This window comes from Heterodontus francisci, chromosome 1 (genome assembly GCF_036365525.1).
Source record: "Heterodontus francisci isolate sHetFra1 chromosome 1, sHetFra1.hap1, whole genome shotgun sequence".
Classification (NCBI taxonomy): domain Eukaryota; kingdom Metazoa; phylum Chordata; class Chondrichthyes; order Heterodontiformes; family Heterodontidae; genus Heterodontus; species Heterodontus francisci.
The window spans coordinates 39,887,683-39,914,673 of NC_090371.1; the positions used below are offsets into that span (position 1 = coordinate 39,887,683).

At 45.1% G+C, this 26,991-nt stretch overlaps 1 protein-coding gene across 1 annotated transcript in view; it reads left to right on the forward strand.

Moving 5' to 3' along the window:
- The first annotated feature begins 1,757 nt into the window (after positions 1-1,757).
- Positions 1,758-26,991, forward strand: part of maea (macrophage erythroblast attacher, E3 ubiquitin ligase) — a 213,211-nt gene continuing 187,977 nt past the window's right edge. The window contains exons 1-3 of the mRNA XM_068029542.1: positions 1,758-1,860; positions 1,968-2,085; positions 7,648-7,830. Of these exons, the coding sequence (XP_067885643.1) occupies positions 2,017-2,085; positions 7,648-7,830 (252 nt within the window). The 5' untranslated portion in view covers positions 1,758-1,860; positions 1,968-2,016. The remainder of the gene's footprint in view (positions 1,861-1,967; positions 2,086-7,647; positions 7,831-26,991) is intronic.

A 26,991-nucleotide genomic window follows, 5' to 3' on the forward strand; every position in this document is an offset into this window, starting at 1 on the left:
TTGGCGGGGGTGCGGTGTGGGTTGTATTGATTGGAGAGGGATTGGAGGGGGTGCGTGGGATGTATTGATTGGCAAGGGATTGGAGGGGTAGCGGGGGCGGATATATTGATTGGAGAGGGATTGGCGGGGGAGCGGGGGATGTACTGATTGAAGAGGGATTGGCGGGGGGGGGCAATGGGGGGATGTATTGACTGGAGAGGGATTATCGGGGGGGGTGGGGGATGTATTGATTGGAGAGGGATTGGCGGGGGGGCGGGGGATGTACTGATTGGAAAGGAATTGGCGGGGGGGGTGCAATAGGGGGATGTATTGATTGGAGAGGGATTGGCGGGGGGTCAGTGGGGGGATGTATTGATTGGAGAGGGATTAGTGGGGGGGTGCGGAGATGTATTGATTGGAGAGGGATTGGCGGGGGGGCAATGGGGTGATGTATTGATTGGAGAGGGATTGGTGGGGGGGGCAATGGGGGGATGTATTGATTGGAGAGGGATTGGCGGGGGGGCAATGGGGGGATGTATTGATTGGAGGGGGATTGGTGGGGGGGCAATGGGGGGATGTATTGATTGGAGAGGGATTGGCGGGGGGGCAATGGGGGGATGTATTGATTGGAGGGGGATTGGCGGGGGGGGCAATGGGGGGATGTATTGATTGGAGAGGGATTGGCGGGGGGGCAATGGGGGGATGTATTGATTGGAGAGGGCTTGTCGGGGGGGGGCGGAGATGTATTGATTGGAGAGGGATTGGCGGGGGGGGCAATGGGGGGATGTATTGATTGGATAGGGATTGGCGGGGGGTGGGGCAATGGGGGGATGTATTGATTGGAGAGGGATTGGAGGGGGGGCGGGGGATGTATTGATTGGACAGGGATTGGCGGGGGGACGGGGGATGTATTGATTGGAGAGGGAATGGCCAGGTGTGGGCGGGGGGACGGGGGATGTATTGATTGGAGAGGGATTGGCGGGGGCGCAATGCGGGAAGGAATTGATTGGAGAGGGATTGGCGGGGGGGGGGGGGCAATGGGGGGATGTATTGATTGGAGGGGGATGGGGGGGGGGGCGGGGGATGTATTGATTGGAGAGGGATTGGCGGGGGGACGGGGGATGTATTGATTGGAGAGGGAATGGCGAGGTGTGGGCGGGGGGACGGGGGATGTATTGATTGGAGAGGGATTGGCGGGGGGGCAATGGGGGGATGTATTGATTGGAGAGGGATTGGCGGGGGGTCAGTGGGGGGATGTATTGATTGGAGAGGGATTGGCGGGGGTGGGGGGGGATGTATTGATTGGAGAGGGATTGGCGGGGGTGGGGGGGATGTACTGATTGGAGAGGGATTGGCGGGGGTGGGGGGGATGTATTGATTGGAGAGGGATTGGCGGGAGTGGGGGGGATGTACTGATTGGAGAGGGATTGGCGGGGGTGGGGGGGATGTATTGATTGGAGAGGGATTGGCGGGGGTGGGGGGGATGTACTGATTGGAGAGGGATTGGCGGCGGGGGCAAACACTGGGGGGGCGTTTGATGTGGGTTGGGTCTCAGAGTGAGGTTGAAGAGCGCGAGACAGGACTGCGCGTGAACGGCAAATAGGTCGTGCGATGTACTGATTGGTTGACATTTTTTTGAACGTCACAGTCAATGGCACATGCGGAGTACGGGTCGGGGCTGGCCAATGGCGAGCGGAGTCGTCGTTTGATCGGGGTGGGGGCGGGACCGGAAGGGGCGGGGCTGAATATGTGAGGGGGAGTGGGCGGGCCCGGGGAGGGCGGGGCCTCGTTTCCGTTTTTGCGTTCCTTCACTCTCTGAAGGTTTAACTACTGCCGATGCCAGGTCCCCAATGTGCTCAGAACGAGGCAGGGTTGTCAAATGTAATAAATAAAGAGATCAAATGACAGTCTCCTTTTGAAAAAAGTTACCGTTTGGGTTTGGTCACTTTGTGAAGTTTTCGTTTTCCATTTCCTTGCCTTTATTTTAGGCTCCGGGCTTTACCCATGTTGCACCACAGTATTGATAGTTGAGTTAAGATGGCGGTGCAGGAATCAGCTGCTCAGCTATCGATGGCATTAAAGGTCCAAGAATATCCTACTTTAAAGGTATGCGTTGCTTATGGTGAATATAATCGGTTCCTGAATGGCTGTTCCTGGTTAATATTTCCTGATGCTGTGCACAAGGTACGATCTTGAAGTCACAGGGAAGAAAAGCAGCCAGGATCAACTACTAATTTTAGTCTTTCCGTAGACATTAAATGCTGATTTGTGTGTATCCCCTGCTATGCGATCAAGATGAGTTATTCGAGTTTTTTGTATTTGTCTCGAGTTTGGAGTGAGGAAAATCGTGCACTTTAGTTCTGATCTGATGCCATAAGTACATTTCATAAGATTAACAAACTACTCAATCGTGTTTGTAAGATTCAGTCGTAGTATAAAAGAAATTGTTTTGACGAGCTACATTGATGGGTGTCATTTATATTGTTATAACAAAAGCTTGCATTTATATATCACCCTTATAAGAAAACGGCCCAAGGTGCTTCACCAGAGCATTATGAAATAGAATTTGAGACTGGGCCACATAAGGAGATATTAGGCCAGATGACCAATAGCTTAGTCAAAGAGGTAGCATCTTAAAAGAGGAATGAAAGGTGGAGAGTTAGCGAGGGAATTCCAGAGCTTAGGGCCTTGTCAACTGAAGGCATGGTTGCTAACGGTGGAGCGATTAAAATTGGGAATGGTCAAGAGGCCAGAATTGGGGTGGGTGATGGTGTTGAATGACTGAAGGTGAATACACATAGGGAGAGGTGAGGCCATGGGGAGATTGGAAAATGAGGATGAATGTTTCAAAATCAAGATGTTGCTTAATTGGGAGTCAGTATAGGTCAGTGAGCACAGTGGGTGATTGCTGAACAGGACTTGGTGCGAGTTAGGACTCAAACACCAGAGTTCTGGATGTCCTCAAGTTTACTGATGCTAGTATTAGGGAGGCTGGCCAGGGGTGTGTTAGAATAGTCTAATCTAAAGTAACAAAGGCATGGATGAAGGTTTTGGTAGGTGCGTCAGCTGAGTCAGAGTCAGATAATGTTACAGAGGTGGAAATAGACAGTCTTAATGGTGTGGGATATATGTCAGAAAGCTGACCTTGGGATTAAATAGAACACCAAGGTTGTGAACAATATGGTTCAGCCTCAAACAATTGCCATGAAGAGGGATTGAGCCGCTGGCCAAGGAATGGAGTTTGTGCTAGGGACCTCTGTCTTCCCAATATATAGTTGGGAATTTCTGCTCATCTAATACTGGATGTCGGATGAGCAGTCTGACAGTTTAGAGATAGTGGCGGGGTTAAGAGAAGGGAGAGCTGAGTGTCGCCAGCGTATATGTGAAAATTTGTGGTTTTTTTGGATGATTTCACTGAGAGATAGCATGCAGTTTTTTTTTCGTTCATGGGATGTGGCAAAGCCAGCATTTATTGCTCATTCACCACATGCCCTTGAGAAGGTTCACTACTGCTATTATCAGCAAAGTGATGGAAGGGGTCGTCAACTGTGCTAATTTGCTCAGCAATAACCGGCTCACTGACGCTCAATTTGGGTTCTGCCAGGGCCACTAAGCTCCTGACCTCATTACAGCCTTGGTTCAAACATGGAACAAAGAGCTGAACTTGAGGTGAGATGAGAGTGACTCAAGACAGCATTTGATTGAGTATGGCATCAAGGAGCCTTAGTAAAACTGGAGTCGATGGGAATCAAGGGAAAAGCTCTCCACTGGTTGGAGTCATACCTAGTACAAAGGAAGATGGTTGTGGTTGTTGGAGGTCAATCATCATCTCAGTCCCAGGACATCACTGCAGGAGTTCCTCAAGGTAGTGTCCTAGGCCCAACCATCATCAGCTGCTGCTTCAATGATCTGCCCTCCATCATAAGGTCAGAAGTGGGAATGTTCGCTGATGGTTGCACAATATTCAGCAAAATTCGCAACTCCTCAGATACTGAAGCAGCCCATGTCCATATGCAGCAAGACTTAGACAGCTACCAGGCTTGGGCTGACAAGTGGTAAGTAAGATTTGTGCCACACAAATGATCATCTCAAACAAGAGAGAATCTAACCATCTCCCTTTGACATTCAATGACATTACCATCACTGAATCCCCCGCTATCAACATCCTGGGGGTCACCATTGACCAAAAACTGAACTGGAGTAGCCATATAAATGCTGTGTTGCAAGAGCAGGTTAGAGGCTAGGAATTCTGCAGTGAGTAACTCACCTCCTGACTCCCCAAAGCCTGTCCACCATCTGCAAGGCACAAGTCAGAAGTGTGGTGGAATACTCTCCACTTGCCTGGATGGGTGCAACTCCAACAAAACTCAAAGCTCAACACCATCCAGGACAAAGCAGCCTGCTTGATTGGCATCCCATCCACCAACTTCACGGTTCACTCTCTCCACCACCGATGCACAGTGGCAGCAGTGCATACCGTCTACAAGATGCACTGCAGTAACTCACCAAGGCTCCTTCGTTGGCACCTTCCAAACCCAAGACCTCTACCACCTAGAAGGACAAGGGCAGCAAATGCATGGGAACACCACCACCTGCAAGTTCCCGTCCAAGACACACAGCAATTTGACTTGGATCTGTATCGCTGTTCCTTCGCTGTCGCTGGATCACAATCCTGGAATTCCCTTCCTAACAGCACTTTGGGTGTACCTACACCCCAAGGACTGCAGCAGATCAAGAAGGCAGCTCACCACCACCTTCTCAAGGGCAGTTAGGGATGTGCAATAAGTGCTGGCCTAGACAGCGATGCCCACATCCCACGAATGAATAATAAAAAAAGTGCTGTGAGCTGCCTTCTTGAACCATTGCAGTCCTTGTACTGTAGGGCTGTTAGGTAATATATTTCCGAGTCAGCATAATCTGTGACTTGGAGTAAAACTTGTTGGTAGTGTTCCCATGTGCTAGCTGCCCTTGTTTTTCTCAGCAGTAGAGGTCATGGATTTGGAAGGTGCTGGCGAAAAGGACCTGGTGAGTTGCTGCATTGCAGTGGTGGAGGGAGTGAATATTGAAGGTAGTGGCTGGGGTGACGTTCAAGTGAGCTGCTTTGCCCAAGGCTGAGTCTCGTCCAGGTCTTGCTTCATGCAGCCATGGACTGCATTATCTGAGGAGGCACAAATGGGATTGAACACGGTGCAATCAGCAGCGAACATCCCATTTTTGACCTTATGGAGGGAAGATCGTTGAAGATGGTTGGGCCTGGGCTCTTGCATCGATGACCTGGGGCTGAAATGATTTGGCCTCCAACAACTGCAGCCATGTTTCTTTGTGCTAGATATGACTCCAACCAGTGGAGATATTTCCTCCTGATCCCCATTGCCTTCAATTTTTCTAGGTCTCCCTTGATGCCATACTGTCTACTGTTGCCTGAAGGGCAGTCACACTCACCCCACCTCTGGAATTCTTTTTGTGGACTGGTTGAAAATGATGAGAATTAGGAGGGGGCCAAGTGTAGATCCTTGGGAGACACCAGAGATAATGGTGCAGGCGATGGAAAACCATTGCAAATGATCTTTGGCTTCTATTGGATAGATTGGAGTGGAACCAGGTGAGCACAATCCCACCAAGACAGACAACAGTGGAGAGGACTGGAGCAGAATTTTATAGTCAGCTGTGTCCAAGGCTGTAGACATTGAGAAGGATAAGGAGGGCCTAGTTTACCTTTGCCACATTCAACTAGAATGCAATTTGTGATTTTGGTAAGAGCTGTTTCAGTACTGTGATGGGGGTATTCAAACATGGAGTTCCAAGAAAGGTGGGCATGAATTTGGGAGGCCACAGCACATTCAAGGACTTTGGAGAGGAAAGATAGTTTGAAGATGGGGTTGGTTTTTTTGAGAAGAGTGGCAATGATGGCAGGTTTGAAGGAAAGGGGACACCGTATCTGAAGGGGGAGAACTATTAATATCGGCTAATATGGGAGGCAGGAAGGGAAGTTGGTTGGTCATTTTAGTGGGAGTAGGGTTGAGGAAGCAGGAGGTGGGTTTCATGGACAAGATGAAGGGCATGAGGGGTGTTAGGAGCGAAACTGAAGAAAGATGTTCATTCAAGGTTAAGCCAGTCAGGAACGTTAGAGATTGAGGCCAGTGGGCGGGAAGGAACAGAGAGAGGTGAATGGATGGTCTCAATCCTTTTTAAATTAAAAAAAAAAGAAATGAGCTTCTCACACTTATTGGTGAGGGTGGAGGAGGCAGGGGAGGGTCATTTGAGAGGACAGTTTGTGGCAAGAGAAGCTTGATGTTATCTTGCTTTCCTGGATGATCTTTGAATCATGGGCCGTTTTAGTGCAACAAATCAATCAGTACCCATCTTAGAAATGGAAGGATTTTTTCCCCCATCACCTTGAGTAATGTTGAACACTAAATGGAAGTTAACACAAAATAGGGTGATAATCAATTTGGAGGTATCGCAAATGTTTGTTCTGTTGTGTAGATATTTGGTAGAATAAAGCACGTGAGTTGCTCTCTCAACTTCCAACTTCACATTTCAGAGTCACAGTGCGTGAAATGTCCTTTAGAATTTGAGCATAATATTTTTAATGGCTCGCAAACTGCTTCACTTAATCTATTGAAACAAAAGTAGAATACTGCAGATTCTGGAAATCTAGAATAAAAATTAAATGCTGGAAATATTCCGGTCAGGCAGCATCTGTGGGGTGAAGCACTTTCACTGTGGAGCAACCTATTTACTGTTGCATTGTTTAAGATTTATTTTAATCTTGTGAAATATTACTGAAAATTCCTAAATTTGATCCCATCAGATGTTAGTTGCTCAATAAAAAAGCAAAATACTGCAAATGCTGGAAGTCTGGAATAAAACCACAAAGTTTTGCAGGTCAGGCAGCATCTGTGGAGAGAGAGAAACCTTTAATGTTTCAGGTTGATGACCTGTCAGAACTCTGTCATTTTAGTTATCTTAATATTTGGGCGGCACAGTGGCGCAGTGGTTAGCACTGCAGCCTCACAGCTCCAGCGACCCAGGTTCAATTCTGGGTACTGCCTGTGTGGAGTTTGCAAGTTCTCCCTGTGTCTGCGTGGGTTTCCTCCGGGTGCTCCGGTTTCCTCCCACATGCCAAAGACTTGCAGGTTGATAGGTTAATTGGCCATTATAAATTGTCCCTAGTATAGGTAGGTGGTAGGGAAATATAGGGACAGGTGGGGATGTGGTAGGGATATGGGATTAGTGTAGGATTAGTATAAGTGGGTGGTTGATGGTCGGCACAGACTCGGTGGGCCGAAGGGCCTGTTTCAGTGCTGTATCTCTAAACTAAACTAAACTAAACTAATATTGGGTTGCCTCTTTATTCAGAGCTTTGGGTTGTATACTCGAGAAAAACTTTAGGAAATCACATATCTTGGGAAATAAATCCTATCTGTGCAAGAAGGAATGCAAGACCCAGATTTTCCTCAAAAAGTGGGATTATCAAAAAAGTTCATTTAGCTTGCGATAGTGATTATAAGTATTAGCCCGTGAAGCAATACAAATCATTACAAATACCTACAAGAGGACAAGGGCAAATTTGACCTTATTTCCCTTATTGTCTAATTTCCTGCTGGTATTTTTCCCTTTTTCATCTTTGTGGAATAATTCAATAATTGCAATGTTTTCTTATAGGTACCTTATGAAACCTTGAATAAGCGTTTCCGAGCTGCTCAGAAGAATATAGACCGAGAAACTAGTCATGTGACCATGGTAGTAGCAGAACTGGAGAAAACATTGAGCAACTGCCCGGCAGTGGATTCTGTGGTGACCTTGCTAGATGGGGTAGTTGAGAAACTCAGCGCTCTGAAGAGAAAGGTACAATAACTGTTTTATGTTAGTGATAAAGGCTTATGCTATCGGTGTCACAATATGGCATTTGGTGCAATTGATATTTTGTAACTATACTATTATTGACAACTGACCTAAAATACAAAATTCAAAATACATAGAGTAAGATTTTTTAAAACGGGGTTCAAAAACAATTACATATTTTTATTTGAGAATTGGGTTCTAACTCAATGAAGTTCTGATGGTTTAAAAGCAAATTCACTTTGCATGAATGTAGACCAGAAACCTATCTCCTGAAAAATGTTCAAAATCAAATATTGCAGTTTTTTTTCTTTTGAAACCTGCCAATTTGAGAAAAAGATGTTAATGAAAATGTAAAATACTATTGTACACTTTGAGTGATGGTTAGGATTGGTGCAGTTGACCATTCCTGTTGGATTTTGCTGGAATTTCGAGCAACTTAACTTTTTTTTTAAAAAAGCTTTGTGTTCTGAGATCCAGGAAGTGCATTTATAATATATTGAAATGTTTTCCTTTTATCTTGCCTATCAAAGCAGCAAGGTTCTTAGTTTTATTTGCATGCCTTTGGGCTCTTCTTTGGCCTCCTTATCTCGAGAGACAATGGATAAGCGCCTGGAGGTGGTCAGTGGTTTGTGAAGCAGCGCCAATTCTAGAGTGACAGGCTCTTCCACAGCTGCTGCAGAGAAATTTGTTTGTCGGGGCTATTACACAGTTGCGCCTTGCGCCTCTGTCTTTTTTCCTGCCAACTACTAAGTCTCTTCGACTCGCCACACTTTAGCCCCGTCTTTATGGCTGCCTGCCAGCTCTGGCGAACGCTGGCAACTGACTCCCACGACTTGTGATCAATGTCACAGGATTTCATGTCGCGTTTGCAGGCGTCTTTAAAGTGGAGACATGGACGGCCGGTGGGTCTGATACCAGTGGCGAGCTCGCTGTACAATGTGTCTTTGGGGCTCCTGCCATCTTCCATGCGGCTCACATGGCCAAGCCATCTCAAGCGCCGCTGACTCAGTAGTGTGTATAAGCTGGGGATGTTGGCCGCCTGGAAGACTTCTGTGTTGGAGATGCAGTCCTGCCACCTGATGCCAAGTATTCTCCGGAGGCAGCGAAGATGGAATGAATTGAGACGTCGCTCTTGGCTGACATACGTTGTCCAGGCCTCGCTGCCATAGAGCAAGGTACTGAGGACACAGGCCTGATACACTCGGACTTTTGTGTTCCGTGTCAGTGCGCCATGTTCCGTGTCAGTGCGCCATTTTCCCACACTCTCTTGGCCAGTCTGGACATAGCAGTGGAAGCCTTTCCCATGCGCTTCTTGATTTCTGCATCTAGAGTCAGGTTACTGGTGATAGTTGAGCCTAGGTAGGTGAACTCTTGAACCACTTCCAGAGCGTGGTCGCCAATATTGATGGATGGAGCATTTCTGACGTCCTGCCCCATGATTTTCGTTTTCTTGAGGCTGATGGTTAGGCCAAATTCATTGCAGGCAGCCGCAAACCTGTTGATGAGACTCTGCAGGCACTCTTCAGTGTGAGATGTTAAAGCAGCATCGTCAGCAAAGAGGAGTTCCCTGATAAGGACTTTCCGTACTTTGGACTTCGCTCTTAGACGGGCAAGGTTGAACAACCTGCCCCTTGATCTTGTGTGGAGGAAAGTTCCTTCTTCAGAGGACTTGAATACATGTGAAAGCAGCAGGGAGAAGAAAATCCCAAAAAGTGTGGGTGCGAGAACGCAGCCCTGTTTCACGCCACTCAGGATAGGAAAGGGCTCTGATGAGGAGCCACCATGTTGAATTGTGCCTTTCATATTGTCATGGAATGAGGTGATGATACTTAGTAGCTTTGGTGGACATCCAATCTTTTCTAGTAGTCTGAAGAGACGAGGTCAGAGGCTTTGGTGAGATCAATGAAAGCAATGTAGAGGGGCATCTGTTGTTCACGGCATTTCTCCTGTATCTGACGAAGGGAGAACAGCATGTCAACGGTCGATCTCTCTGCACGAAAGCCACATTGTGCCTCAGGGTAGACGCGCTTGGCCAGCTTCTGGAGCCTGTTTGGAACGACTCGAGCAAAGACTTTCCCCACTATGCTGAGCAGGGAGATTCCACGGTAGTTGTTGCAGTCACCGTGGTCACCTTTGTTTTTATAGAGGGTGATGATATTGGCATCGCGCATGTCCTGTGGTACTGCTCCCTCGTCCAGCACAGGCATAGCAGTTCATGTAGTGCTGAGAGTATAGCAGGCTTGGCACTCTTGATTATTTCAGGGATAATGCTGTCCTTCCCAGGGGCTTTTCCGCTGACTAGAGAATCAATGGCATCACTGAATTCCGATTTGGTTGGCTGTATGTCCAGCTCATCCATGACTGGTAGAGGCTGGGCTGCATTGAGGGCAGTCTCAGTGACAACATTCTCCCTGGAGTACAGTTCTTGGTAGTGCTCAACCCAGCGGTCCATTTGTTTGCGTTGGTCAGTGATTATGTCCCCTGATTTAGATTTGAGGTGGGGCGATCTTCTTGATGGTTGGACCTAGAGCTCTCTTCATGCCATCATACATCCCGTTGATATTTCCGGTGTCTGAGGCCAGCTGAATATGACTGCATAGGAGTTGCCAGTAGTTATTCGACCTAATGAGGTCGAATTTCATTACCCTGTGCTATGATCTCCGTGAGAGTATTAACATTAAAATACTAGATACCAGCCCCCATCCCAATTTAAGGAATTACATGACAAGGTTTCATTTTTAAGACTTTTATTGTAACAACTAAACTAAAAGAAATCCCCATCAACTAAATAGTACTTAGTTCGAAGATAATACCTTTCTCTAATTTGAGGTATTATCTTTACTTATTAAAATACTTGAAAAACCTGCAACACACATATACGTTACACAGTCCTCTTTGACAAAATCCTTTGAGGTTTAAAGTCCCAAACTGCTCCCAGTAGCAATGGATAGGATCTACGACACCTTTTCAAAAATCAATGTCCTCTTCACTCACTCCTCCGTGGACTTCCGACCTGGACATCTGTGAGCAAGCCGCTTCCTGGCGATCCTTCTGGTCTTCTATTTCTCCGTAAGCTTCAACTTTTCAAAACCAGTTCAGGTCTTTGCAGCCTTTTGCTGCATCAGGCTTCCGAGATCAAGTGTTTTGTCTCTGTCTCTTGGCCGCCACTGCTGGTTGTCTTCCTTACAGCCTGCTCTGAGGCTGCAACCGCTGGGTTCCCTTCTTAGAGCCTGTCTGCCTTCAGAAAAACCGTTAAAGCTACCTGGACTCAAAAGTTAATAGTTTATTGTCCTGTACCAATCTGCAATGTCCAGAAGTCTGGTTTCACAGAGCTACCTGTGCCTTCCATTGTTCCCAAGTGTTAACAGCTGTTTGTTACATTTGCATCTTCAGAATCACTGCTTTTTTTACGACCCAAAAGTCTGTGAGGGTGAAACCCATTATTCTTCAGGTGTTATCCCTGCAGTCTGTTTATTCAAAAAAAATTCTTTGATCTGTGTTCTCTGTTCACTTTAAATCTGTGCCCTCTTGTTCTCAATCCTTTCATGAGTGGGGACAGTTTTCATCTACCCTGTCCAGACCCCTCATGATTTTGAATACCTCTATCAAATTACCTCACGGTCTTCTCTTCTCCAAGGAAAACAGTCCTAACTTCTCCAATCTATCTTCATAACTGAAATTCCTCATCCCTGGAACCATTCTCGTAAATCATTTCTGTACTCTCTCCAATGCCCTCACGTCTTTCCTAAAGGTCGGGGCCCAGAACGGGACGCAATACTCCAGCTGAGGCTGAACTAGTGTCTTATACAAGTTCAACATAACTTCTTTGCGCTTGTACTCTATGCCGCTATTAATGAAGCCCAGGATACTGTATGCTTTATTAACCGCGCTCTCAACCTGTCGTGCCATCTTCAATGACTTATGCACATATCCGCCTAGGTCCCTCTGCTCCTGCACCCCCTTTAGAATTGTACCCTTTATTCTGTATTGTCTGTCCATGTTCTTCCTACCAAATGAATCACTTCACATTTCTCTGTATTGAACTTCATCTGCCACCTGTCTGTCCATTCCACCAACTTGTCTACGTCCTTTTGAAGTTCTCCACTACCCTCCTCACAGTTCACAATGCTTCCAAGTTTCGTATCATCTGCAAGCTTTGAAGTTGTGTACACCAAGATCTAGGTCACTAATATATATTAGCAAAAGCAAGGGTCCCTCTACTGATCTTTGGAGAACTCCGCTACAAACCTTCCTCCAGCCCGAAAACCTCCAATAACCACTGCTCTTTGTTTCCTGTTACTCAGCCAATTTCCTATCCATGTTGCTACCGTCCCCTTTATTCCATGAGCTGCAAGTTTGCTCTGTTGTGTGGCGCTATATCAGATGCCTTTTGAAAGTACATGTACACCACGTCGAGTGCATTACCCTCATCAACTCTCTCTCTTACCTCCTCAAAAAAAACTCCAGCAAGTTAGTTAAACATAATTTTCCCTTAAGAACTCCATGCTGGCTTTCCTTAATTAACTTGCATTTGTCCATGTGACTATTGATTTTTGTTCCGAATTATTTTTTTCTAGAAGTTTTCCCACCAGTGAAGTTAAACTGACTGGCCTGTAGTTGCTGGGCTTATCTTTACACCCTTTTTTGAACAAGGGAGTAACGTTTGCAAATCTTCAGTCCTCTGGCACCACCACCGAGTGGAAGGAAGACTGAAAAATTATGACCAGTACCTCTGCAATTTCCACCATCACTTCTTTCAGTATCCTTGGATGCATCTCATCTAGTCCTGGTGCTTTATCCACTTTAAGTACAGACAGCCTATCTAATATATCCTCTTTTATCAATTTTAAACCCTTCTAATGTCTGACTTTACTCCCCTTTCAACATTGCCTGGGTTGCATCTTCTTCCTTGGTAAAGACAGATGCAAAGTATTTGTTTAATACCTCAGCTATGCCTCCATGTGTAAATCCCCTTGTTGGCCCTTAATCAGCCCCACTCCTTTTACCACCCTTTTTCTATTTATATGCCTATAGAAAACTTTGGGATTTCCTTTAATGCTAGCTGCCAGTCTCTTTTCATGCTCTCTCTTTGCTTCTCTTATTCACTTTTTCACTTCCCCTCTGGACCTTCTTTATTCAGCCTGGTTCTCAATAGTATTTTCTACCTGGCTTTTGTCATAAGCACACTTTTTCTTTTTAATCTGTACCTCTTCTCTCATCCAGGGAGCTCTGGATCTGTTGCTCTACTTTTCCCCTTTGAGGGAATATACCTTGCCTGTGCCTGAACTATCTCTTCTTTGAAGGTAGCCCATTGTTCATCTACTGGTTTTCCTGCCAGCTTTTGACTCCAATTTATTCACTTCAGCTCCATTCTTGCCACATTGAAGTTGGTCTCTCTTTCCCCCCCCCCCCCCCCCCACAACCCACCCCAGTTAATTATTCTTACTCTGGATTGCTGTTTGTCCTTTTCCACAGTCAGCCTAAACCTTATGATACAATGATCCCCTAAATGCTCTCCTACTGATACGATCCATTTGGCCCACCTCATTCCCAAGAACAGGTCTTAGCAGCGCCTCCTTTCTTGTTGGACTAGCAACATACCGTTGGAGACAACTTTCCTGAACACACTGTAGGAACTCTTGCCCCTCACTGCCCTTTATGCTATCTTCCCAGTCTATGTTTGGATAATATATGTATTTCCTTCTTGAATATATTTAATGATTTGGCCTCCACTGCCTTCTGCGGTAGAGAATTCCACAGGTTCACCACGTGAAGAAATGTCTCCTCATCTTGGTTCTAAATGGCATACCCTGTATCCTGAGTCTGTGACCCCTGGTTTGGGACTCCCCAGCCATCGGGAACACCCTCCCTGCATCTAGCCTGTCTAGTCTTGTTAGAATTTTATAGATTTCTATGAGATCCCCTCTCATTCTTCTAAACTTTAGTGAATATAGGCCTAGTCGACCCAATCTCTCCTCGTATGTCAATCCTGCCATCCCAGCAATCAGCCTAGTAAATCTTCTTTGCACTCCCTCCATGGCAAAAACATCCTTCCTCAGAAAAGGAGACCAAAACTGCACACAATACTCTAGATGTGATCTCATCAAGGCCCTGTATAACTGCAGTAAGACATCCTTGCTCCTGTACTCAAATCCTCTTGCAATGAAGGCCAACATACCATTTGCCTTCCTAACTGCTTGCTGCACCTGAATGCTTGCTTTCAGTGACTGGTGTACAAGGTCACCCAGGTCTCGTTGCAGCTCCCCCTTTCCCAATCTATCAGCGTTTAGATAATCTGCCTTTCTGTTTTTACAACCAAAGTGCATAACTTCACATTTATCTACGTTATACTGCATCTGCCATGCATTTGCCCACACACCCAACTTGTCCAAATCACATTGGAGCCTTTTGCATTCTCCTCTCAGCCCACCTTGTATCCAAGAATATTTAACACCCGGTCCTGCCCTTCTTTGAGCCAGGTCTCTGTTCGAGCCACAACATCATATTTCCACATGGCAATCTGTGCGTGTACCTCACCAGTCTTATTAACCATGTTCCGTGCATCCACATACATGCACATTAACCCTGATTCACACTTTATTACTTTCTCCCTTACTCTGACCCCATCTAATAACTTACTATTCCCTACTCACGTGCTATCTATCTCCCCCAGCATTCTGTGCACCTTGGTATTCCTCTATGATATTTGCTCTTGGTTCCCACACCCCTGACAAGTTACCAGTTTTGTTTCCCTCCAATCTGAGCTCCCTTTCAGGTTTGCATCCCGCTGACAATTTAGTTTAAACCCTCCCCAACAGCACTAGCAAATCTCCCTGCGAGGATATTCATCCCAGTCCTGCAAAGATGCAATCTTGTACAGGTCCCACCTGCTCCAGAACCAGTCCCAATGTCTCAGAAATCTGTTGCCCTCCCTCCTACATCAGTTCTGCAGTCACGTGTTGAATCATTCAGTTCTCCTATTCCTATGCTCACTTGCATGCGGGACTGGGAGTAATCACGAGATTACTGCTTTTGAGGTCCTGCTTTTTAATCTCCTTCCTAGCTCTCTCAAATCTGCTTTCAGGACCTCATTCCCCTGCTTACCTGTGTCATTGGTACCATTGTGGACCACGACCTCTGGTTGTTCACCCTCCACCAGAAGAGTGTCCTGTAGCTGCTCCGTAATGTCCTTGACCCTGGCACCAGGGAGGCAACACACCATCCTGGAGTCATGTTTACTGCTGCAGAAACACCCGTTCTGTTCCCCGAACTAACTAATTCCCTATCACTATTGCTCTTTCGCTATTTTTTCCTCCCCTCCTGAGCAGCTTGGCCACCTGTGGTGCCACAAACTTGGCTCTGATTGCACTCTTCTGAGGAACCATCACCTCACCGGTATACAAAATGGAAAACCGATTAGTGAATGAGGGGACGCCCGCACTACCTGCCTGGTTCTCTAAGACTGCCTGGCGGTCACCCTGTTGCCTATCTGCTTGCATGCTCCTCACCTGTGGTGTGACCACCTCCCTAAACATGCTATCCACGTAGTGCTCCGCCTCGCGGATGCCCAACAGTGACTCCAGCCACTGCTCGAGTTCCAAAACCCGGAGCTCAAGCTTCTGCAGCCGGAGACACTTCCTGCAGATATGTTTGTCTAGGACACATGGTGCGTCCATGACTTCCTACATGCCACAGGCTGTATATTCTACTCTGCAGAGCTGCCCTGCCATACCCTAACTTTACAGACTATTTATTATAAGTAGAATAGCTTTCCAGTTACACACCAACCAGCTCTTTCCACTGCACCATAGCAAGAACCAAATACTGGAGGGTTAAAAAAGTAGAAAAATGGAGCACTTGCTCCCCCTTCACCAAACTCGCCACTCGCCAAACTTGAATCTCCACACACAGCTTGCAATCTGCACATAGTTTATTCTATGCCTCGGCTGTTAAAGGAAACAATTCCATATGCCTTCTTAAATACCTTCACCCACTTTCCTGCCCTCTCCCCACATCCCTGCATATTCCTCCTCTTTCAATATTTAGAATATTTGGAAAATGTGCAAAATTATTCAGCACAGAAGGAAGCCATTCTGCCCGTTGTGTTTGTGCCTACCAAAAAATGAATTACCTAGCCCAATCTGAGTTTTCAGCACTTGTCCCATAAGCTCTAGGGATAAGGACCTTAGCTGCATATCCAGACACCTTTTAAATGAATTGAGGGTTTCTACTTCTACCCTTTCAGGCAGTGAGTTCCAGACCCCTACCACACTCTGGGTGATGCAAATGTTCCTCATCTCCCCTCTAATCCTTCTACCAATCACTTTATGTCTACGTTCCTCAGTCACTGACCCTTCTGCTAAGGTAAATAGGCCCTTCACATCACTCTATCCAGGCCCCTCAATATTTTGTACATTTCAATTAGATCTCCCCTCAGCCTCCTCTGTTCCAAGGAGAACAACCCCAGCATTTTCCAATCTTTCCTCATAGCTGCAATTTTCCAGTCCTGTCAACATCCTCGTCAATCTCCTCTGTACCCTCTCTAGTGCAATTACATCCTTCCTATAATGAGGTGACCAGAACTGCACGCAGTACTCAAGTTGTGGCTTAACTAATGTGTTATACAGTTTCAGCATAACATCCTGCCCTTATATTCTATGCCTCGGCTAATAAAGGAAACAATTCCATATGCCTTCTTAACCACCTTATCAACCTTTCCTGCTATCTTCAGGGATCTGGGGTCACGCACTCCGAGATCCCTCACTTCATCTACACATTTCGATATCCTCCCATTTATTGTGTATTCCTTTGCCTTGGTTGACCTTTCCAAATGAATCACCTCACACTTCTCCAGGTTGAATTCTGTTTGCCACTTTTCTGCCCATCTGACCAGTCTATTGCTATCTTCCCAACAGTCTACAGCCTCCCTCCTCGCTATCAACGACATGGCAATTTTTTGCGTCGCCTGCAAACTTCTTGATCATGCCTCCTACATTCAAGTCCAAATCATTAATATGTACTTCAAAAAGCAGGGGCCCTAGTACTGGGCCCTGCGGAACCCCACTGGAAACAGCCTTCTAGTTGCAAAAACAGCCGTCAGTAATTACCCTTTGTTTCCTGCCACTGAGCCAATTTTGTATCCAGCTTGCTTCATTCCCCGAGATCCCACGGGCTTTTATTTTTTTAACCAGTCTGTCATGTGGAACCTTGTCAAAAACCTTGCTAAAATCCATGTTGACCACATCAACTGCACTACCCTCATCAATCCTCCTTGTTACATCCTCACAAAATTCAATTAAGTTGATCTTCCCTCAACAAATCCATGCTGAATATCCTTGATTAACCTGTGCCTTTCTAAGTGACAGTTTATCCTGTGTCTCAGAATTGATTCCAATAATTTGAGGGGCGGCGCAGTGGTTAGCACCACAGCCTCACAGCTCCAGCGACCCTGGTTCGGTTCTGGATACTGCCTGTGCGGAGTTTGCAAGTTCTTCCTTTGACCGCGTGGGTTTCCGTCGGGTGCTCCGGTTTCCTCCCACAGCCAAAGACTTGCAGGTTGATAGGTAAATTGGCCATTATAAATTGCCCCTAGTGTAGGTAGGTGGTAGGAGAATGGTGGGGATGTGATAGGGAATATGGGATTAACGTAGGATTAGTATAAATGGGTGGTTGTTGGTCAGCACAGACTCGGTGAGCCGAAGGGCCTGTTTCAGTGCTGTATCTCTCTCTCTAATTTGCCCACTACCAAGGTTAGACTGACTGGCCCGTAGTTAATCGGTCTATCTCTTGCTCCATTTCTAAACAAAGGTTCTCCGTTAGCAGTCCTCCAATCCTCCCGCCACACCCCGCATCCAGTGAGGATTGGAAAATGATGGTCAGAGCATCAGCTGTTTCCTCCCTGTCGTCTTTTAACAGCCTGGGGTACATTTTATCTGGCCTGGTGATTTATCCACTTTCAAGGATGCTAATCCCCTTAATACTTCCTCTCTCCCTATGTTTATCACATCCGATATTTCACACTCTTTCTCCTTAACTACAATGTCTGCATCATCCCCCTCTTTTGTGAAGGCAGATGCAAAGGGTTCATTAAGAACAGACCAATATCGTCTGTTCCTACACAAAGATTACCTTTTTGGTCTTTTATGGGCCCTATTCTTTCCTTGGTTATCTCTTTGCTCTTAAGGTATTGATAAAACATCTTTGGGTTCTCCATAATTTTATTTGCCAATATTTTCTCATGCCCTCTCTCAGCTTTCCTAATTTCCTCTTTGATTTCACCCCTGCACTTTCTATACTGCTCTCAGCTTTCTTTAGTATTGAGTTCTCTGTCGGGCATAAGCTTTCCTTTTCTGCCTTATCTTACCCTGTAAGCCTCTTGATATCCAGATTTGGCTCTAGATTTGGTCGTCCCACCTTTTTTTGTTTGTGGGAACATGTTTACTCTGAACCCCTTGAATCTTCCCTTTGCCTGCCACTGCTCTGACACTGCTTTACCTTCAATTATCTCATTGAAACTTACAAAATTCTTACAGGGCATGAGCGGGTAGATGTAGATCAGATGTTTCCCTGGACATAGTCTCAGAATAAGAAGTAGACCATTTAAGACTGAGATGAGGAGGAATTTCTTCACTCAGAGGATGGTGAATCTTTGGAATTCTCTACCCCAGAGGGCTGTGGAAGCTCAATCATTGAGCATGTTGAAGACAGAAATCAATAGATATCTGGATACTAATGTTATCCAGGGATATGGGGATAGTGCTGAAAGTAGCGTTGGAGTAACATTCATGGCACACAAGTGCTAGGCAATGACAAGCTCCAACAACACAGAATCTAACCATCTTCCCTTGACATTCAATGGCATTACAATGGCTGAATCCCCCATTATCAACATCTTGGGGGTTACCATTGACCAGAAACTGAATTGGAGTAGCCAAATAATTACTGTGGCTTTAAGAGCAGGTCAGAAGCTAGGAATCCTGCAGTGAATAGCTCACCTCCTGACTCCCCAAAGCCTGTCAACTGTCTACAACGCACAAGTCAGGAGTGTGATGGAATATTCTGCATTTCCCTGGATGGGTGCAGCTCCAACAACACTCAAGAAGCTCGCCACCATCCAGGACAAAGCAGTTGATTGGCACCCCATCCACAAACATTCACTCCCTCCATCACTGACGCACAGTGGTAGCAGTGTGTATCTATATACAAGATGCACTGCAGCAACTCACCAAGGCTCCTTAGACGGCACATTCCAAACCTGCGACCTCTACCACCTAGAAGGACAAGGGCTGCAGATGCATGGGAACACCACCCGCAAGTTCCCCTTCAAGCCACACACCATCCTGACTTGGAATTATTTCGCCGTTCCTTCACTCTCGCTGGATCAAAATCCTGGAACTCCCTTCCTAACAGCACTGTGGGTGTACCTACCCCACATTGACTGCAGCGGTTTGAAAAGGCAGCTCACCAAGTCCTTCTCAAGGGAAATTAGGAATGGGCAATTAATGCTGGTCTAGCCATCGGCACCCACATCCCATCAGCGAATTTAAAAAAGGTAGATGATCAGCCAAGATCTAATTGAATGCCGGATCAGGCTTGATGGGCTGAATGGCCTACTCATGTTCCTATTTTCCCATACCATACGTGTTAAGAGAAGTAGGTCCGTCGAGCCTGCTCCGCCATTTAATAAGATCATGGCTGATCTGTTTCTGTCTCGAATTCCACATTCCCATCTACCCCCGAGAATCCTTGATTGCCTTGCTTAACAAGAATCTATCTACCTCCACCTTAATAATATTCAACGGCCCCACCTCCACCACCTTCTGAGGCAGAGAATTCAAAAGTCGTACAACCCTCAGAAAAAAATTTCTCCTCGTCTCTCTTCTAAAAGGGCTACCCTTAATTTTAAAACATGCCCCCTAATTCTGGACTCATCCACAAGAGGAAACATCTCCTCCACATTCACCTTGTCAAGACTGTTCAGGATCTTTTAAACTTCAATCAAGTCTCCTCTCACTCTTCTAATCTCCTGTGTAAACAAGCCCAGTCTGTCCAACCTTTCTTCATAATACAACCCATTTACTCCAGGTATCAATCTAGTAAATCATCTCCGAACTGCCTCCTATGCATTCACATCTTTCCTTAAATAAGGAGACCAAAACTATACACAGTATTCGAGATGTGATCTCACCAATGCCCTCTATAACTGAAGCATAACATCCTTACTTTTATTTTCAATTCCTCTTGTAATAAAGGATAGCATTCCATTAGCCTTCTTTATGACTTGCTGTACCTGCATACTAAGCTTTTGTGACTCATGCACTAGGACACCCCTGGATCCCTCTGTACCTTGCAATTCTGTAGTCGTTCCCCTTTTAAGAAATACTCTGCTTTTTTATTGTTCCTGCCAAAGTGAACAACTTCACATTTTCCAACATTATACTCCATCTGCCTGATTTTTGCCCACTCGCTCAACCTATCTATATCAGTCTGCAAGCTCCTTATGTCCTCTTCACAACATGCTTTCCTACCTATCTTTGTGTCATCTGCAAATTTAGCTACCATGCCATCGCTTCCCTCAACTAAGTCATTGATATAAATTGTAAAAAGTTGAGGCCCCAGCACAGACCCCTGCGGGACTTCATTCGTCACATCCTGCCAATCAGAAAAGGACCCATTTACGCATACTCTTTTTGTTTTCTGCCAGCCAGCCAATCTTCTATCCACGCTAATATATTGCCCCCTACACCATGTGCTCCTACTTTGCACAGTCACCTTTTACGTGGCACCTTGTCAAATGCCTTCTGGAAATCCAAGTACAGTATGTCAACGGGCTCCCATTTATCCACAGTGCATGTTACTCCTTCAAAGAACTCCAATAAATTGGTTAAACATGATTTCCCTTTCACAAAATCATGCTGGCTATTCCTGATTACCTTGAGTTTTTCTAAGTGCCCAGCAATAGCCTCCATAATCGTTTTGAACACCTTCCCCACAACAGATGTCATGCTAACTGGCCTATAGTTAGCTGTTGTCTGCTTCCCCCCCTTGAATAGAGGAGTTATATTTGCTACTTTCCAGTCTGATGGAACCTTTCTAGAATCTAGCGAATTGGGAAAAATAAACACCAACGCACCTACTACCTCATTAGCCATCTCTTTTAAGACCCTAGGACGAAGCCATCAGGACCCAGGGACTTGGCAGTCCGTAGCTCCATTAGCTTGGTCAGTACTGCTTCCCTTGTGATTGTAATTTCACCAACTTCCTCGCTTCTTTCCACCTCCTGATTTACAGCTATTACTGGAATGTTTTTTGTATCCTCGTTAGTGAAGACCAAAGCAAAATATTTGTTTATTTCATCCGCCATTTCCTTATTATCTACTATTAACTCCCCATTCTTACTATCTAGAGGACCAACACTCACTTTGCTTACTCTTTTCCTTTTTAAATACCTGTAGAAACTCTTGCTCTCTGTTTTTACATTTCTAACTAGCTTCCTCTCATACTCTCATTTCTTTCTTCTGATTTAACCTTTTAGTCATTCTCTGCCGTTCTTGATATTCTGAACAATCATCTGACCTGCCACTCATCTTTGCGCTGTTATATGCTTTTTCTTTGTTTGATGCTTTCCTTGAGTACTTCAGTTAACCACAGATGGTAGGTCCTCCCCTGAGAGTTTTTCTTTATAGTGGGAATATACTTCTGAGCATTCTGAAATATCCCATTAAATGTCTGCCACTGCTTCTCTATTGATCTATCTCCTAGCCCAGTAACCTAGTTCACTTCAGCTAGCTCAGCTTTCATGCCCACTTAGTTGCCCTTTTTAAAGTTTAAAATACCCTAGTCTTAGACCCACTCTTCTCGCTTTCAAACTGGATGTAAAATTCAATCATATTGTGGTCGCTGCTACCTAGAGGTGCCTTTACTCTGAGGTCATTAATTAATCCGAAGCAGCTGTTTCCAGTCCACTTTTGCTAAATCACTCCTCAGCTTAGTAAAATTGGCCTTGTCCCAATTTTGAACTTTAATTCCTATCTCTGACCTTTTCCGTAATTATGTTAAAACTAACCAAACTGTGATCACTAAGACTCACTGCCATTCCTTCCACCTGCCCATCTTCATTTCCAGAGCTGCGCCCTCTCTTGTTGGACTTGCTACATACAGGCCTAAAAGATTCTCTTGAATGTACATTGTGAATTCTATTCCCTCCATTCCTTTCGCTGTAAAACTCTCGCAGTTAATAATGGGGTGATAAAGTCCCCTACTATTACTGCCCTGTTGTTTTTGCATTTCTCAGAGATTTGCCTACATACTTGCTCTTCTCTGTCCCTCTGACTATTTGGGGGGTGTCTCTTAGATTCCCAGGAGTGTGACAGCCCCTTTTTTTCTTTCTTGGCTCAATCCATCCGGCCTCATTTGATGATCTTTCTAACATACCAACCCTCCTCACAGCTGTAATTATTTCTTTGACCAAAATTGCCAGCCCCTCTCCTTTTTATTCCCCTCTCTCGTCTGAAAACCCTCTAATCAGGAAAATTGAATTGCCATTTCTGTCTCTCTCTAAGCCATGTTTCAGTAATATCTATTGTTATAACCAAGGCTGGAGGAGTGTACTGTCTAGTTCAACTTCTCCACAGGTCACAACATATGTTTAAACTTTTACCCAGTTACCGACACGGTCAATTATAGACTACTCTTTTTATCTCAAAATAAAATACACCAACCTGGTTTCTGTAATAAACAGAAAAATTATCAGTTTATTATAAAACAAGACTTAATCAGTAACAAAACAAAGCATAAACACACGCATTGAAATATGAAAGTTCCTTTTTCCCTTAGTCCCTCTCTCTCACATACACATACTACCGGTTAAACGGAAAAAGAGATTTTTTTTCTTTAGAGCTCTGTTACAAAAAAAAACCCCAAAAAATACTTTGGCCAAATACTTGCTAATTCTTGAAGACAAAAGAGAAGATATAGAAAGATGTCAATTGTCCCTTTTTGTTTTGGCATCCCAAATACGCATTGACAGCTATCTCTGGGATCTTACAAGAACAGTTCTTTACTCGTGACGTTCAGGATCAGTTTGGCAGGCTTTCCAGAAGAAACGTGGCAATGGTTTTCTGGCAGGCTTTGCAGGAGGAATGTAGCATCAATTTCTGTATTTTTTACACTCGCTTTTAAGAGCTTCTCAAAGAGATTGAAAAGCTGGTAGACTTTTCAAAGAAATGGAAGAGAATACTGATGGTGACTGATCTCTTGGTTGATTTTCTCCAACCCCTTTCAAAACACTGCCCATATTCCAACTGACTGTCCAAAGCAAAACCAAAAACAATATCAAGAGTCTAGCCCCTAAAATCCCTGACCTGTCACTTCTCTGTAAACATCTCTCCCAAATCAGAAAGCACCTGCTGGGCATTTATCTGAAGACAGGTGACTTCCAGTAAATGTTTTCAAACAAGACCTCTGTGTCCTTTCAATGACCCAGTGAAAAAAAAATCCATGGGCTTCTTTTCAGTTTTCCCAAATAAAACAATGTCCGTAATTCTAAAATACGAGTCCTCAAAAATACCAACAAAAAACATAGAAGCACCTTCGTAACACTGATATCATACTGCCACGTTTCTATCTGTTCCCTCAGCTCTCTGCTTTATTTGCTAAACTGTTTGCATTGAAGTATATACCCCTGAGCGCTGACAGCTCTTTTAAAAAAAATTTCAAACCTTTGTTTCCTGTGCCCCGCAGACTCATTCACTAATTTTCTGCCTTCCATTTCCATTTCTGATTTTTGTCCCATCTGTATTCATCCTCAGATTCCCATCCCCCTGCCAAACTAGTTTAAACCCTGCACTAGCAAACCTCCCTGCCAGGTCCTGTTGAGGTGCAAACTGTCTGACTTGAACAGGTCCCACCTCCCCCAGAACTGGTCCCACTGCCCCAGGAATATAAGGCCCCCTCTCCTGCATTCATCTTTCCAGCCATGCATTCATCTGCTCTAACCTCCTATTTCTATCTTCACTAGTGTGTGGGACTGGGAGTAATCTGGAGATTACTACCCTTTAAGGTCCTGCTTTTTAATGTCTTTCCCAGCTCAAACTCTGCCCACAGGACATCATCCCTTTTTCTACCTATGTTGTTGGTACCGATATGGACCATGACCTCTGGCTGTTCACTCGCCCCCTCCAAAATGTTCTTGCCTTCGTTCTACATTTAATGTCAGCCTGATGCATGCCATTCCACCCCAAAATCACATTCATTGGCAAAAATCATGTTAGTTCACTTTCACATCCACTTTTTGTAAATACTAGTTTTGGGTTACAAATAGGCACAAATTGGCCAAATTGCTACTTACAGAACCATTTTTCAAACCACAGGATTTAAGGTATTTATGTGAATAGATGGGTTACCATCAATGTTACAAATGGTAAATCTTGGCCATTCTTTGTAAACTAAAATTAGAAAATGTTTTTCAATACAGAAAATATGTTCATTTGTCCCACTGGAGTAGACAGAACTTTACAATTTTATTAATGGTTCATGCCAAATGGTAGGGAATTTCAACTTCCCCAATATCAACTGGGATAGTCTTAGTGTAAAAGGCCTAAAGGGGGCGGAATTCTTAAAATGCATACAGGAGAGCTTTTTGAGCCAGTAATTAGAAAGTCCTACAAGAGAAGGGGCAGTACTGGAACTAATCCGAGGGAAGGAAGCCGTACAAGTGGTAGAAGTGTCAGTGGGGGAGCATTTCGGGGATAGTGACCATAACTCTAAGATTTACAGTAGTTATGGAAAAGGACAAAGATGGACCATAAATAAAGGTACTGAGTTGGGGGAAGGCCAATTTCAATATGATAAAACAGGATCGGGCCAAAGTGGACTGGGAGCAGCTACTTGTAGGAAAGTCTACATCACATCAGTGGGAGTCATTCAAAGAGGAAATTGTGAGAGTTCAGAGCCAACATGTACCCGTTAAGGTGAAGGGTAGGACTAACAGGCCCAGGGAACCTTGGATGTCAAGGGATATAGAGGATTGGATCAGGGAAAAAAAGGAGGCTTATGGCAGATCCCAAGTGTTGAAAACAGCGGAGGCACTAGAGGAGTATAGAAATTGTAGGGTGGCACTTAAAGTAATTAGGAGAGCGAAGAGGGGACATGAAAAAACACTGGAAGGCAAGATAAAGGAAAATCCCAAGGCATTTTATAAGTATATTAAGGATAAGAGGATAACCAGGGACCAACGTGGCAATCTTTGTGTGGAGCCAGAGGACATAGGTGAGGTTTTAAATGATTACTTTTCATCGGTGTTCACTATGGAGAAGGACGATGTAGGTGTAGAGATCAGGGAGGGAGATTGTGATATACTTGAACAAATTAGCATTGAAAGGGAGGAAATATTAGCTGTTTTAGCGAGCTTAAAAGTGGATAAATCTTCAGGCCCAGATGAGATGTATCCCAGGCTCTTATGTGAGGCAAGGGAGGAGATAGCAGGGGCTTTGACACAAATTTTCAAATCCTCTCTGGCCACGGGAGAGGTACCAGAGGACTGGAGAACAGCGAATGTGGTACCATTATTCAAGAAGGGTAGTAGGGATAAACCAGGTAATTACAGGCCGGTGAGTCTAACATCAGTGGTTGGGAAAAAATTCTGAGTGACAGGATTAATCCCCACTTGGACAGGCAGGGATTAATCAGGGATAGTCAGCATGGCTTTGTCAGGGGGAGATTGTGTCTGATTGAATTTTTCGAGGAGGTGACTGGATGTGACAATGAAGCTAAAGCAGTAGATGTAGTATACATGGATTTCAATAAGTCTTTTGATCAGGTCCTGCATGGGAGATTGGTTAAGAAGGTAAGAGCCCATGGGATCCAGGGCAATTTGGCAAATTGGATCCAAAATTGGCTTAGTGGCAGGAGGCAGAGGGTGATGGTCGAGGGCAGTTTTTGCGATTGGAAGCCTGCGACCTGTGGTGTACCACAGGGATCGGTGCTGGGACTCTTGCTGTTTGTAGTGTACATTAATGATTTAGACGTGAATATAGGAGGTATGATCAGTAAGTTCGCAGATGACACGAAAATTGGTGGTTGCAGACAGTGAGGAGGAAATCCTTAGATTACAGGGAGATATAGATGGGCTGGTAAGATGGGCAGAGCAGTGGCAAATGGAATTTAATCCTGAAAAGTGTGAGGTAAAGCATTTTGGGAGGACTAACAAGGCAAGGGAATATACAATGGATGGTAGGACCCGAGGAAGTGATTTAGAGCTTTGGATCAGAAATTGGCTTGCTGAAAGAAGACAGAGGGTGGTGGTTGATGGCAAATGTTCATCCTGGAGTTTAGTTACTAGTGGTGTACCGCAAGGATCTGTTTTGGGGCCACTGCTGTTTGTCATTTTTATAAATGACCTGTAAGAGGGTGTAGAAGGGTGGGTTAGTAAATTTGCAGATGACACTAAGGTCGGTGGAGTTGTGGATAGTGCCGAAGGATGTTGTAGGGTACAGAGGGACATAGATAGGCTGCAGAGCTGGGCTGAGAGATGGCAAATGGAGTTTAATGCGGAAAAGTGTGAGGTGATTCACTTTGGAAGGAGTAACAGGAATGCAGAGTACTGGGCTAATGGGAAGATTCTTGGTAGTGTAGATGAACAGAGAGATCTTGGTGTCCAGGTGCATAAATCCCTGAAGGTTGCTACCCAGGTTAATAGGGCTGTTAAGAAGGCATATGGTGTGTTAGCTTTTATTAGTAGGGGGATCGAGTTTCGGAGCCACGAGGTCATGCTGCAGCTGTACAAAACTCTGGTGAGACCGCACCTGGAGTATTGCGTGCAGTTCTGGTCACCGCATTATAGGAAGGATGTGGAAGCTTTGGAAAGGGTGCAGAGGAGATTTACTAGGATGTTGCCTGGTATGGAGGGAAGGTCTTACGAGGAAAGGCTGAGGGACTTGAGGTTGTTTTCGTTGGAGAGAAGGAGGAGGAGAGGGGACTTAATAGAGACATATAAGATAATCAGAGGGTTAGATAGGGTGGATAGTGAGCGTCTTTTTCCTCGGATGGTGATGGCAAACACGAGGGGACATAGCTTCAAGTTGAGGGGTGATAGATATAGGACAGATGTCAGAGGTAGTTTCTTTACTCAGAGAGTAGTAGGGGCGTGGAACGCCCTGCCTGCAA